Consider the following 15,282-nt stretch of genomic DNA (forward strand, 5'->3'; position numbering starts at 1 on the left):
TTACATTTCATGGACTGTTCTGTTATCAGTGTATTGAGTTTTCTTCTCTTCTGCTTCTCAAGCCAACAAACAATCTGCGAGTCAACATCTAAGAAGGTCACAACTAGGTTGTTTATTTTGTGATAACTGATACAGGATAAATGTTATACATTCTATTTGAACACTGATATTTTGCTTTTATTTTCAATGTCAGTATGCAAAAAAAAGACAATACAAAGTAAACATTTAGTATCATGAACATGATACGTAATTTGACTGCTTCATCCATATTAAACCAATTTTAAGGACTCCTTGTTGCCCTGGTGATATCTTGTTTAGCTACAACACAAAAAAGGGAAAAAAATACAAAAAAAAAAACAAAAACAAAAAGGCAAACATCAAGAGCTGGCTGACAGCAAACACTGTAAAGAACCACGTGATCTTAAGATGTATCAATCAACTCGTGTAGATGCATATATAAAAATACAGGATCCCTGTTGTATATATGCACATACAGTAATAATGCAATTACTAGAGTTGTAGAGCCTGTACTGGGCACACAAACAGACGAAATGAAGAGAGCAGGGTACACATACATACACACATTTTACCATTATCTCTCCATATAAACACGCATAAACCAACCAACCAACAAACAGAAGGCTCTCTGGCTTTAGAAGCTAAAAACTACACTTGACTTAAAAAAGAAAAAGAAACAGACATTCACATTTCTGAAACAAATTCCATGATCGCATAACTTCTCACCTGATCAACCGTCTCTGTCCTTCAGTCTTGTCAACTTTTAGTGCCAGCAGAGAAGCTAGAATAATGAGGATGATGATGATGATGATGCTCCATTTGTGCCGTCGTGTCCGACTCGCCCCGTCACTCGGGGCCGAGTTCACTCTCGTTGATCACTTCACTGTCTGTGTTGGTCCTTTTTCTCCACATCGTCGCTCGCAGTGCACTCATTCACTGACTCACTGTCCACCGGTGTGTTTCTGCCAGTTTCTTCATCCATGAGTGGAAGTGAATGAGTGGACATGTCGTGGAGGAAGGTGGAGAAGTGGGACTGCAGCTGTTTACGTCTGTGTTTAGTGTATGAATGTCCTGTATGTCCATGCATTTACCTGTCTGTGTGTGTGTGTGTGTGTGTGTGTGTGTGTGTGTGTGTGTGTGTGTGTGTGTGTGTGTGTGTGTGTATGTATGTGCGTGCGTGTGTGTGTGTGTCTGTGTGTCTGCGCTGTATGTCCATCTCTATGCAGGCCTCTACGGTGAGGCTGGGGCTTTGCTACTGCTGTAATGAACCTGGTATCTGTTCACCGTTTGCCCTTTCACCTCAGTCGAAAGGCAGGTTGTCTTGCAGGGGATCATGTCCTCCTCCTCCTCGCCCATTAGCCAGTTCTGCACTGAGCGTTCAGCCGAGGCCGTGACATGATTGGCCAACCAGCCCTGGTGCCACTTGTCAAAGCGTTCGTGCTGGTTCGCTGCCACTCTGTGCTGCGACTGCAGGGGGGAGGAGAAGGGAAACCGTCAGAGCTTCGTCCAGACAGGATTTAATGAGCAGAAAAAGCAAGGTCTGATTATACGGACAACATTTCATCACCCAGATTCTCCACATCACATCTCAGACTCTTACAAAACGACCAGCGACCTACCTTCCTGGCCTTGACCAGCGCTCCTCTACGGTACATGTAATCCTCAGAGTTCATGACAAACACCATCTTGTGAGTGTTCAGTTTAAATCGACAGTCCAGACTCCCGGCGTTCTCCACACCCAGCTGGCGGTGCCACTCTCTCCTGCAGCGCATCGCCTCCACCTGCCGCACCTGCCAGCGGCGGAAACGACGCAGGTTCCTACAAGAAGAGAGAAGAACATTTAACACGTTATTCCACCTGAACATGCTGATTGGATTACTGTCTGGCAGATTTTGAGAACAGCTGAAAGACCTGTTTGGATGGAAACTTGACTTTTCCAGGCTCATACATCAAATTCCAAATTTTTAACAGGATTTTTCCTGGCTGAAAGTGAAAAAATGTGGGAAACTAAGCCTCGACATTTTAAACACAAGACAATAGCTTTGAATATTGCTGTGATCTCGGCCACATATGCTGACTTTTCCTGTTGGTCTGCTGCAAGTGCACGGACAGAGTGACCTCTAGCTGATGTGGCTGTATTATTTTTACAAGACGGGTGGCTTTAAGATTTGTATGTGCACAGCTTGAAGTCTAAAACCTCTAATAAACAGAAAAATCCGATGTTTAGAAATAATAATGTTAAACTGTTGTACCTGGGCAGAAAGACAGGTTTGAAGAAGTAGCCCTCTGCTTGAGAACAAAGACTGGACTCTGTTCCTACAAACTGCTCCATGTAGCTCGACAGGCACTGAGGGACAAGACAGCAAAGACATTCAGAAATGCTACATCTGTGTGTGAGAGTATGTCTGCATCAGACTGAGTGAGAAACAAACATGTGGCTTGTTTGTTTACCTGTACATCTAATGGGTCGTCAGCCTGGGCCTCCTCGGTGTCCAGCAGCTCGATGGTCATCGTCACATGACCCTTGTTTTGGATAAACATCACCTAATGACAAAGAATAAAAAACAACCAGTGAGTAAACCAAATCAAACGACTCAAGAGATCATATTCATACAACGGGGATTCAAGTTGCTGGCAGTTGCAGCAGCTGATCCACTTAAATGCAGATAACGTAAAGAGGCTGTGTTCGTTTTGCTGTAGCAGTGTCATTTCCATGTTCAAACTAAGCCCAGAGGGTCAAAATGTAACTAACTCCACATCTTAGCACTCAACATACTCAAATAAACTGAGAAAATGAGCTTTTAAAGAAAATTATTAACTTTTAGTCAAACAGGAAGCAGCTCTCTGTGATCACTGGCCCTAAAAACATTGCACTTTAAATAACTATTAGTGAGGTTCTGGGTATATTCAGTGTTGTGAGAAACATTTATTATGTAGTAAAATTACTCAACAAGTGTAATCAGCATATTTCCACTGCAGCGAAAATGGATGTTGAGAACAGAAAACAGTTTCACAAATACATAATCCAGCGCTACACCCGGCAGGACTTTGTGCTCACCTTGAAGCAGTTCTCCTCGGCCATGACTCTCTCAGCTTTCCACTGGTAGCTGGTCTCCCAAGCTGCTCTGACACACTGCGAGGACAGGTTTCCCCCCGCCGCCCCCCTCTTCCTCTCAGCCAGGTACAGATCAACCACCTGCAGACACACCTCGTCGCTCACAAGGTGCTGCAGCTGCAGACAAAGGAAAGTGCAGACAAGACAGAGCGATGATGTCAAACATTGCACATCTTCATCGTCTGATTCGAGCGCTCAGTGTGACGGTTAGACCCACTTACCTGCCGAATGATGTTGTGGATGACCTTGTCAATGGTAAAGCCGATGTAGGCGTGGATGGTGAACATCTCTCTCAGTGTGTCTTCGTACTGCGTGGAGTCCAAGTTGCCATCCAGCAGGCTGCGCACCATATCCAGGAAGGCTGGGTAGTACTCCTCCAACTCCACCTCACCTGAGGAGACAAAGGGATGTCACACCTGTTACAACAGCGTGTCGTTTCAGAGTAATCAAGCCATCCATGTGGAAGCCAGTGTTAGTGTGAGTGTAGATCTGTTGTGACAGGAAGTCTTTTTTCAGTTTTATGTTAGTTACAGCTGACTGTGGGGTTCAGTGTTATAAAACAATCTGATTGGCTGTAGAGAGCTGGAGCTCAGGGAGTTACAATAAAGGAGTCATCCAAAATGGATCAGGCTTTTTAAAGAATAGAAATCAATTTTTAAAAATGCCTTGAATGGCCTTGATACTAATCACATCTCCTCATGACAACACATATATATATATATATATATATATATATATATATATATATATATATAAAAAAAAACAATTCCAGCTCAACTGAGACACAAAGTCATAAGACTACACTGTGCCTATAAGCAGTCTGTCCAATCAAAACAAGGGGTGGGAATCACAGAGCAATTCATGGTACAATACCCACAATACGGACTGTATTGCGATACAGCAATTCTGCGATACTTGATATATTGCAAGACAATAGTGTACGATTTATCAGACTACATAATGGAAGAAGAATAAATAAAAAAATCTCACTAAAAAAGCAAAAAGAAAGAATTACATATTCACTGCATTGTGGTGTAGTAGTAGTCCGTTTGGTGCCAGTCATTTTCCGCACAAAGACTTATGGTGAACAATTGTTAAAGTTTTTCCACTACTGAGCAAAGGCTTTGCAGCCTGCAGCTGTTGGACACACTGCAACATAATCCCTCTGGGCATTTGCACACTGCCAATATACGTTCAGTAAAATTATTTGATTTTGTCACTGGCAGGCTCAGAATGTTATTTTAAATGTAAGGCAACATTATGGAAAAAATCCCTGCTGAGAGCCTTTTGCTAAAGAGTACGATCCTTTTCTGCTTAGCCAGAAACAGCCCCTATATCACCCTCGCCAAAACCACCAGACTCCATTTACAGAAACAGTAATTTTATCATCGTAAACACATTTCATTCAAACTTGACAAAAACAAAATAAAATTCGCCAAATTCCACCGTTCCAGCAATCACCACCAAGAGGGAGTGAATTAAGAGGGAGGGCAGACATCGGAGAAGCAGTGGAGGAAAACCAGCCAGAATATATTCACTTCTAACTTGGGAATTAACTTCACTAGACATTATGACCAGAGAGATTTAAATATGGCAGACTTCAACAGGTTTTCCAGGTTAAAAAAGGTGATTACCAGACAATGGAAACCTTATTGCAGTATCAGTTTCACAGAATTTGAGAACTGAGATGAAAAACAAAAAAACTGCACACAGTCTAATCTTAGTGCCTCTTTAACACACTGACCACAACTTGTCCATGTCCACGTAGTAAATCAAATCAGCAGGTGAATCCGCTTAGAGCTCTGTCATGCTTCAATAAAAATCCTGACATCTGGCTCCGGTGTACTGATAATGTATTGCAATGGGAAGTAATACATTATATTCCTGTATCAATGTTCTGTCCCACCTCTAATAAAAATTCACTGAACAGTATATTATTTAGTGTCTTTTTCTTCAACACCTCTTTCAAATGCTGACAAGGCAAAGAAAATAGCATTAGTCTTTCTACACATCTGAAACATTCTTCAAGCAAGCCTTTCCTTTCATTATGTCGTATGAGTGAGTGAAAGCCATTAATCATCGTCATCACATCACAAACAGTTTGAATTAAATTAACTTTCAGCACTTGTTAATTAAAGTAATTAACTAATCTCCCTGATGAGGTTATATGAATATTAGAGCTCTTCATCATAGATCAAGGATCTAAAAACAAAACAAACTCCTACATTGAGATCATTTGTCTATGCTGATTCAGAGTTGACCCAACTCAACTATACTTTTAACTGACCCCTGTAGGATTTGCAGAACCGACCAGCAGCTGAACTTACTGGGCTGTTTGAGGCGGAGCTCCATGGCGAGGTCACATGCTTTTTCTCTCCTTCCTTCTGCCATCAGCAGCCTCTCCCTGCTCTGCTCGGCTCGGTGCTCCAGCAGCTGACGTTCTGCCTGTCGGTAAACCCGCAGCAGCCGTGAACACAGGGTCTGGTGCAGCCGCAGGAAGAAATACCAGTTGTTGTTGACGAAGAAAAGGTTGTAGACGCCGTCCAGGTCCTTCTGGTGCTCTGCCTCAGGGTCACGCAGGTCAACCTTCTCCCCAGCTCCACCGGAACCTGTCTCAATGGGTGTAGATCCAGGGGTGGATGAGGCAGTTCCTGCAGGCTGGCTCATGCTACTGGAGGTGGTGGAGGCCTCCGTGTCCGCAGGTTGGGATGGGCTGCAGCGCCTCCGCCTGGACTCCCCGTTGACCTGCTGCTGGGGCTGGGACTGGGCCTGGGACTGTGATTGGGCAGGCTGGGGTTGAGACTGACTACCTGTGGCCACTGCTGCTCCTGATGCATTATTAGAATTAACATTTGCTCCTCCTCCTGTTGCTGCCGCCGACCCACCTCCTCCTCCTCCCCTCTCTCCCCCCTCCTCAGGCTCAACCTCCTCATCTGTCCAGTCTTCAGTATCACTGAGCTCGCCGCGGCGGGAGAAGAACAGGTCGGGGACAAAGTGCTGGATGATGCGCTTGATGTGGTCCTTGTCATCTTTGTGGATGGTGGGCTGACGTTTCACATGGTAGATGATGAGCGAGGCAGCGTCCTCCAGGATCTGTTTGTCCTCATACGTAAACACCATGTGAGGCTCGCTGGTGGAGGCTGAACCAGAGCCGTTGCGGCTCTGCTGCCCAACTCCACCCTCTTCAGTGCTCTGCTCCTGACGCTGAGATGCACAGAAAAACACAGAGGTTAATGCAGGCAATGCAAGGACACGCTGTGACAAATCACAGGGTTTAATAGGTTTCATTGATCTCTGAGAAATGAATATTCCTATGTATATTTTAAGGGAAAGAAATTAAGAATTTTGTCTGTTGAAGCTACAAAGTTTTCCTACCTAACAAAATCAACTCAAGAGCAAAACTATGAACTGTAGATATTCAATCATTCAATGATTCTGATCAATTCTTGTGTTTGAGTCTTGAGTTGGTTTTGTTTTGTCAACTTGTGTCAAGCAATGTTTCCAAGGTCAAGAATCCCTGGAGATACTTAGAATTATGGAAAGTTTGACCATCTACAATTTCAAGGCAAAAGAGCCAACTCCATGTTCTGATCCAGATGTTAGATAAGGGCCCTGGAGTTGAGATTGTTTCATCAATGTGAATAATAAACTGTCAAGCTCAACTCCACAAGAAAACCAGACAATAAGAGAAAGGGCAAATTTTCTGAAATGAAAACTTTGTATCAACTCACACAATCATCCCACATCGATAACCACCTGAATGAGGTGTTTCGCAGAAATGTTTTCATTTCTTTTGCTCGGTGGGGTACAGTATAATAAACACTTTTACTGTGTCCAAACTCCAATATGGCTCTACAACCTTGCCCAAAAATTGGACAGAAATATAATTGTGAAACTCCACACCTAATTATCCTTTCATATTCTGAAAGTTCTGGCGTTAGGACAGCTGACAGGGAGAGAGTTTTTACCTCATCATAGACACTTTCGATCTCATTGAGGAGACTCTTGGACCGCAGGGCCTTCATGTCATTCTGTTTGAAGTTGACTCCTTGGTGGTCGAGGGACTTGAGATAAGCCTTCTCGTACTGCTCCCTCCAAATCTTATTGAAACCCTGTTGGGCCTCCCTCCACTCCTCCTCCTTGGCTTTCAATCTGTAGAGGGGGGCACACCTTGAATTTAGACACTTCACAATATACATATACATATATACACATGTTACGCTAACATGTCTGTCAGTGAGTTTTCTTGGCAGTTTGACAGTAAAGGACTGTAAGAATGTGTAAAACACATATTTTGAGGTGCCTTCATACAGTACACTGAATACACAAGCACTTTTTTTAAAGCACAGCTGTTGTTGGTAGGTTCACCTTTGCAGGAAGTATAAAGATCACTGCCTGGTACAAGGATCTTACTTGTACTGTCAGCAAATCAACATTTCTCTCATACTGTCACTGAGATAAATCTCCCTGCTGATAATTAAACTAACAGCAATGCATGAACACCAAGACCATTAACACAGTTCAGCCACTGAATTTCTGCCATTTAAAGTTTTACCAATGAAGACGTTTGAAATGAAAAGACAGTCCAGACCTCTTAAGCACCACAGGCACAGCGGTAGCAGGACTCCTCTTCAGTCCCTCAATGATCTCGGGGGCTTTGTCACCATAGATACGATACACAGCACGGCGTTGGATGACCTCAGAGGTGCCGCCCAGGCAGTCGTCTAATCTGAAACGGTCCTGGTCTTCGGGTGAAAGACGGGAGAGTTTCTTCTGGACGCTCTCTAGCACCCTGATGGTGGCCAGGTTTGTCTCCAGAACCACGTCCAACTGTGGGTGGACAGTTACAGACATGGAGCTTTAGAAGGCAGATACTAACCACAGTACAGAGTAAAGCGCTGAACAAGTTAAATCTTATCATTACTTTAACGAGAGCAGGGATACAAAAAGATAAAAACACATGTTGAGGAAGTTGTGATGTTCGTACAAAGTGTCTCTACAAGAGGTGTAAACAGAACGGTAAGGATGTACGTACCTCAAATCTTTCATCCTCACAGCGATGCAACTGTTCCTCATAAGGAGTCTTCTTCGAGCTGACGAAGGTGGAGTCCTCTGACCAAGAGGGGAATGAGACCCAGGTGTCGTTCAAAACCTACACATATTCAGACACAAAGGTAAAAAAAGCTAATGAATATATTCCATAAAAACAAGAACAAAAGCTGCTGGCATGCAAACATGGATGCAAAGAAAGCATGCTTCAAACTAAAATCTACTTGCAAGTGTTTTATGAGGAAATGAATCCATTCAGCAGACCTAAAGGTTACACAGAAACTTTGCTCGCAAGAAAACTTCACAGGGCACCTCGCGGGCACGATGCACTGAGCTAATGACAACTCTTTAGGAAAATGCCAGTTGCGTACCTCCTTGCACAGAGCAGTGCGTCCGCTGCATTTAGGCTGCTGGTAGGTCTTGGGCAGTGCTCTGTAGCTGGACCCCAGGCGCTTGCAGGAGGCATAATCCACCTCTCGGCCCCCTCCCCCCTCCATGTAGCGATCCGACAGCCCTGACACAGCATGAGAGAGCTCTTTGTCCCCCAGAAATGACTTGAACTGTGTGTACAGTTCAGGAAACTTCCTGGAAGGAGAGATGGATGAAATAAGGAATGACAGATGAATCAGGAGAACAGATGACCAAAAAACATGTTACCCATCAGGCTAATGCCACCTATGAGAATGTGAACAAAAATCTGCATTATGTTTCCTACATACAGGTCATATCAGAAGCGTTTGCAACTATCATTAAGTAGTCTTCAATGGTCCAGAGAGTCTTTTATAAATGCCAACATTTTTAACAGCTGTTGCCCTTTGTGTCTCTTCTACAACACCAGACATTACTGACTACACCTTCTGTCAGCACCCTGCAGCTACTGTGTCCACATCCATGTTTCTGATTTCATCCAGCCATTTCACACATTTATTCGGTTCAGTCATCTTTCCCTCCACTCACCCCAGGAAAGGAGTGACTAGTTGTAGCAGCTCCGCTCCCGAAACTACTTCCTGGTTAAACAAGGCGATGCAGCGCAGGAAGTTCTCATACACTTCCTGGCTTTTAAACAGGCGACGAACCTAAAGATGTATGGGTTGACAAGGAAATCAGACCAACTGCGTTATCAAAAAGACATTCAAACACATCATAATAAAGACAGCAATATAGGGGGAAAAGGAAAGGAAGCACAGTAGCAGTGGGTCAAATAAACAGTGTGAAAGAAGAAGGCTATTCAACATGGAAAATGATGCCTCACCTTATCGAAGAAGGAGAATTCTCTTAAGACTCCATGTTTGCCAACTGAAGCAAAGGACTGATCTTTGGTACAGGAATACTTCATTTTTTTCTACATATAAAAAGAGAAATGAATGCTCAATAATCTGTACCATTAAAAAGTTTTAAGTTATTGTAGCTGGAACCTTTGAGTTGTTGCTTTAGGGACAATGTAAAGAGATCAAGGACATGTATACATACACTGGCGCATAGCCTGTGGCAGTTATTCTAAATTGAGAATTTACCTTGAGCAGTGGGGACATGTGCTGCAGTAGGATTGGCCTGGGCCTCTTTTTGCTCTGTTTGGTTATCGTGTCCTCTTCCTCCGGCCTTTTCAGCGTCTCTTTCCCCCCTGTCAGTGAGCTCCCTGTGAACTACAGGAGAGGAAGAACACGGGAGAAGTGTCACAAAGTGTCAGAGGAGGGTGAAAAATGCCTGTTACAATTTCCCAAAGACCATGCTGATATATTAAAATAGCTTCTTTTGTGTTGCAAACAGTCCAAAAGCCAAACATCTTTAATCTACTTTGATGTAAGACTAAAAAAACAACAACAACAAAAAAAGGAATATTCCAATATTGTGGGTTATATATTCACATTTGCTGAGTAAAAACCAGAAAATCTTTGGCATTCTTGCTTGAAAAATGTGTCAAACTTGATGAATAGTTGCCAATTAAAATTCTGTCACTCGACTAATTGATTGGTCTACTAAATCATTTCAGCTTTGCTTTGGATTTGCACTTTCAACTAGTGTACTCAAAGAATGTTAAGGAAAAATACTCAGGAAGAATACACAAGAATAACATTTGTGAGCAGTTGCATGGAAATAAAAAACCCTGAAACACTGAAAAGAAGAGGAAATTATATTAAAAGAAAGAGTTTTTTGGTGCCAAGACAGGCCACTAACTGTTTGTGTAAGGACCGTTTGGATTTTTTGTGAATCATTTATCTCTGTCTGCTGTCGTTTTACTGACCAATGATCTCTTAGCATCAGGTAAGAACTGTCCAAACTCGGCCAGCAGGTCCTCTTGCCCCTTGAAAAGACTGGCAACTTTAGAAAACACCTCATCTTCTGTCATCCCACTGCTGCCTCGACTGCCTCGACTCTCCTTCACTTCCAGCTGCTCCTTCTGAGGGGTGACAGGGGAGGAAACGGTGATCAGCGGGGGGAATCAAACTTAATTTTAAAAAAGCAGAGCCAGACTGAAAGAACAGATGACTGTGGACATTTAATAAAGGACAATAACACTTCAACTATGACCTTTATCTATTTGTTTAATTGAAAATACCATGGACTCTAATTGTTATTAGTGATGCTGTGCGAACTGTCAAAATCTTTGATGTGGAACAGAGGCAATGCCAGAAAAACTACAACTAAGTAACCGAAACCCCACATTGCCTACTGTCTATCATAATATGTAACTAAAAAGCAACTTAAATTGACAGATTTAATCTCTACAGTACCTGATACGTGTGAAGAATCTCTAGGAAGGCTCTGTAGATCTCTGGGTGGTCCAGGAAACGGTTTTTGATCTTGTTTACATAGCTGATGGCACTGTCAAACTCTACGGGGCTTGTCTCTGAGGCAGGTGGGGATACAGAAGAGGTGGTCGCCTGATTCTGGCTCTCTCTGCTGGTCAGGGGCAGAGAAAGCCTGCTGGGAGGCTCTGGAGGTCCTGCTGGGGTTGAGGAAGATGGGGGCTCTGATGAGGCCGACTTGACGTCAGTGGTCTGGGCAGGTCCAGCCTCAATTTGGGCGGCAGAGGCACTACCTGAGGTCGTGGTCACTGCAGAGGTGGTGAGACTCTTCCCCTGCTGGCCTGGGGATACCTGGACAGAAGAAAGAGGGTAGGAAGAATTAAGCAATGTTAATGCTGAAAACAATAACCCGACTGGTCCTGGAGGCTGTTTAAAGTCACTCCTTCGTTCACTACTTCCTACTCTGTGACAAAACACAAACAACAACTTATGATTGGTGTGTGTTTGCATCTAGAAAATGCATTGCATTGTGGGATTGTTATTAGAAAGTTTTGTACTTTCATGGACAACTTTTTTCATTCCATTGTGGCATTTTAATACACTACACTGTGTAGTGCATAAATATCACACTAAGAGGTTGGACACTCAAATGAAGTGTCAGACGGTAAATATAGTGCACTACTTAGAGACCAGGAGGTGATCTCAGACGCATCAAGAGTTTTTCTTAAATTTCCAATTAAGCAGCTTCAAGTTCTAAACATTATGCATATATTGCGTGTACTTCACTTAAGTAACGTCACACTTGTATTCAGTGAAATATTGATGTCCAAAATGACAGTATGTCAAATGGAAAATCAGTACCAGGTATGGCTTCTTCCATACAAAAACATGTACACCCGAACCGCATTCAGCGACAAACTGTCAAATCAATAGGGCTGTCAAACACAAGTCTAATGCATATCTCAAGTAATGGTCTGCATGTGTGTAAGACACACACTTCCTTGGTCCTCAGGTTGCCCAATCGCATTCCTTAATCAAGCTGTCTACTTTTCAAAGAAAATGTCTCACAGATATAAACATAATTGGCATTTGGTTCTTATACATTAAAATCAAAGAATGTTTTTTCAGAGAAGAACGTTTTCAGGCAGCAAAGGTAGATGAAAATCTTTTATTTAGTCTGGTATGTTGGTCCGCTTAAACGTGACTGAAGAACATTATTTTCTTTGACTATTTTTACACTTCCAACACCGTGACAGTCCCCTGGCCTCACTGCTTGCGAAACTGACAAACCTCAAAGTGGCCTGTGCATCCTTTATGATTTTTCTGTCAACCAAAACTGAAAACATTTAGATTAGTGTATGCATAAAAACTGCCGCATGTGAAGCGAGCTGAAACAGAATCTGAGATGAAGCAAATCACGTCAGACCAGTTCTGAACCACAACAGTCCGACTTATTCCATAGTCTTTTTCTATCAAATTGGTGTGAACAATTTCTAAATATGCATCAAACTGTCTAGAAGACATACCAACCCATTGCAATGCGCATTTTATTCACATTACATCCACTCAGTTGAAGTTATAATGTTCAGTTTTTCTTGGAACTGCACTGATTCAACTTTACAGTCATTAGTTTGAGCTAGGTGTACCTAATAAACTGGCAGCTGAATGTATATGTGCAATTGTGCGTGGCATATTTGGGATCCTAAAAAAGAATTTAAAAGTTTCTCCAAACAAAGGAAAGGCAACCCTCCAGTGGTTAAAAAGGAAAAACTCTTCACCTCTTGTCTTTTTTGTTTTGTTTTTTGTTTTGTTTTTTTTTTTAGACAGAGCACCCAACTGAAACCTGTTTCCACTTAGGAACAGAAAGTTCTCCCGGCTTAACCAAACAAAACCTTTCAGCACATCATGATTTGATGAGGTGGTGATCCACCTGCTCAAGTGTCAAACATCTGAAAATAAATAAAAGCACTGGCTTTGAGAATTCATCCACTCCAGCTGTAAGGGAAGCATCTCACCTGTGCGGAGAACGGAGATTGGAGGAAAGCTACCCCATTCTTGGGGACCTCTATCCGATACCCTGGTGGTAGGAAGGCATTGAAGCCCAAGACGAGGTCTGGGTGTCCATGAAAGAGTTGTGACACTCGGTTTATCACCCCCGGTGTGTCGATGCTATTCAAGAGAACATGCGGACAGACATATATTAGTGACATATGAAGACAACCAACAATTTCTAACTTACTGAGAAAATACCTCAAAATGTGTTTTGTATTTTGCAACTTAATCAAAGCCTGAACACAATTCAGTATCCTGACAGTCTGTACTAAGAAACATCTCATCACAAATACTGGAACTGAGCAACTTCTCGCATGAATACCTCTGTGACTTGAACTCTTTCATGATGTCCAGAAACTTGTTGTATATGCCAGGATCGTTTGCAAAACGAATTTTGACTTGGTCCAGATATGACAAGGCATCTTCAACCTGAGCAGAGAGGGGAGGGAGAAAAAACAAAATGAAAATGGTCAATGCAGCACAAAGCACCTGGACCTGAGGAGAAGTTTTTGGTCAAACATCCTGTAGTTCTGCTGATGAAGAAGATGCGTGAATCCAGCTCTCAAAAAACTTCATGTTCAGCAGGACAATGGCTCCTCTATGCATAAATGCTACCTTGTGTCTCATCAATAATTGTATTAGCAGATACTACCATCAGATATCAAGTGGTGCCACAAACAAACAGATATATATAGCAGAATTTCCTCCACCCTGCATGTGGGCATTGTTGGACATGCAGTCATCCAAATGTTTGCTTCCTTCATTGTCAGCTGAAGTGCTATATCAACAAATGCACTAGTTAGCAGTACGAGCTGTTCAAGTAACCGCTATATAAATAAATAAATGGGCGAACACAAGGAGCAGCAAACAGCTTTTATTCACTGGACCTCGGCTTTCTTCATCCACAACATCCAAGCTAGGCTGGGATACGATAAAATACGTGTTCAAACAAAGCGTTGACACAAACAGTCCACATCTAAAGAGGGTTGTTCAAGCTAACGTTAGCCAACAGCCAACTGACGATAATAACTCCACGAACACTTACGACACCTTCCCACACACAAATTCATACAATACGTTTAGTCGCAGCTGCTCTCTAACCAGCAGTGTCGTGTTGGCAAAAACAGCAAGATAATATTCAAACACTGCGACAGACAAAGAAATGTGTAATGAAGCTGCTAATCAACTGAAATAGCCGTTCTTGGCTAGCCTGGCTGACGTCCTCCACTTTGTTCAGGGTGGCTGAAAAAACGAACAAGGAGGAACTTCCCACAACCGAGGTCTGAGTTAACGTTTGCTCACACTGGCTGTTATTGACATCGTAAATAAGAAACTAGCACTAACTGTGCCTCTCCACTGTCACTCAGACGTCCATTAATGAAACGCGGCTTCCACATCTAACCTTAAATGTCAATGTTCGGCTGTTTAGCAATGAATTACTTTTAATAGGCCAGCGAGCTAACTGACGTTAGCCAGCCGATCCTTTCACTACTCTCGACGTTAGGGCAGAAAGAGAAAACCCTCAAATCCAATGCAACGATCCGACGAACAAAATGGTTCTGACTCAGAGGGACTTTTCCCTTGTCGTGTCCGTTGTCTTCTTACCTTCAGCTTCTGGAAGTGCTGCTGCTGCACTTGCTTTTGTGTTATAACGTAAGGCTTGTCTTGAATTTGGTTTATTTGCTTCGCCGTGCTGTGCGCCTGAATCTTCGCCATTATCCCGGCGACAGGAGGCTTGAGAGCCCCTACCACAACTTGAGAGGGAAGCTTCGGTGTTACCTCCAGTTGTTGGCTAGCCGACAAACCTTCCTCTCGGTCGGGAAGCCAGCCTGCCAGCAAGCAACCCTACTTTGCCTAGCTGGACAGTCTCGGCACAGCGCAAAAGGACGGAAAATCCAGCAGAGTGGAGGGTGATGACAGACAAGCTGCTACTCGCTGCGACTTTGACTAAACATCACCATCGAATTAAACAAGCTCAGGCAAGGAGCGTCGGGAAATAAGCTAAGGGACAATGGTTGCCGTTTATCGTATTAAAATAACTATCGACTGTCTCTTTAAATTCGGCGGCAGCGGTCTGTCTTGGCGTCCGGAAGCCAGAGTAGGAGTGAAAAACTGAGAAGAAAAAAAAGATGATTGAAAAATGGAAGTGCGCATGCGCAGCGATGGGAGGAGCTGACTTCACAAGAATCAGATTGCTCCACTCCCCCTTCACTGCTACAAAGGAACAATGTTCCTCCATGCAAAACGTCGGCTTCACAGATCACACTGTGCCCGCCAGTACATGATCAACCGTAGTGCTGC

General features: G+C 43.2%; 1 protein-coding gene across 1 annotated transcript; it reads right to left on the reverse strand.

Moving 5' to 3' along the window:
• Positions 1–89: 89 nt before the first annotated feature.
• Positions 90–15,074, reverse strand: sin3b (SIN3 transcription regulator family member B). Its single transcript, XM_070961394.1, has 19 exons — positions 14,587–15,074; positions 13,304–13,410; positions 12,945–13,098; positions 10,915–11,280; positions 10,425–10,580; positions 9,697–9,825; positions 9,435–9,524; positions 9,140–9,258; positions 8,554–8,767; positions 8,169–8,285; positions 7,725–7,963; positions 7,102–7,285; positions 5,461–6,337; positions 3,355–3,524; positions 3,077–3,250; positions 2,470–2,562; positions 2,271–2,365; positions 1,638–1,836; positions 90–1,485 (listed from the first exon to the last, which is right to left on the reverse strand). The coding sequence occupies exons 1-19, from the start codon at positions 14,695–14,697 to the stop codon at positions 1,249–1,251; spliced, it is 3,831 nt and encodes a 1,276-aa protein (XP_070817495.1). The 5' UTR covers positions 14,698–15,074; the 3' UTR covers positions 90–1,248.
• Between the last annotated feature and the right edge of the window lie 208 nt (positions 15,075–15,282).

This window comes from Chaetodon trifascialis, chromosome 4 (genome assembly GCF_039877785.1).
Source record: "Chaetodon trifascialis isolate fChaTrf1 chromosome 4, fChaTrf1.hap1, whole genome shotgun sequence".
Lineage (NCBI taxonomy): Eukaryota > Metazoa > Chordata > Actinopteri > Chaetodontiformes > Chaetodontidae > Chaetodon > Chaetodon trifascialis.

What these genes read in the sequence shown, in the direction of transcription:
- sin3b (XM_070961394.1), bottom strand. Translation starts at nt 14,697, where the DNA reads ATGGCGAAGATTCAGGCGCACAGCACGGCGAAGCAAATAAACCAAATT. An exon ending in AGATTCTTCACACGTATCAG is followed by an intron (nt 10,581 to 10,914) that starts GTACTGTAGAGA and finishes GTCACCCCTCAG; the next exon opens with AAGGAGCAGCTGGAAGTGAA. An exon ending in CTGATGCTAAGAGATCATTG is followed by an intron (nt 9,826 to 10,424) that starts GTCAGTAAAACG and finishes CCTCTCCTGTAG; the next exon opens with TTCACAGGGAGCTCACTGAC.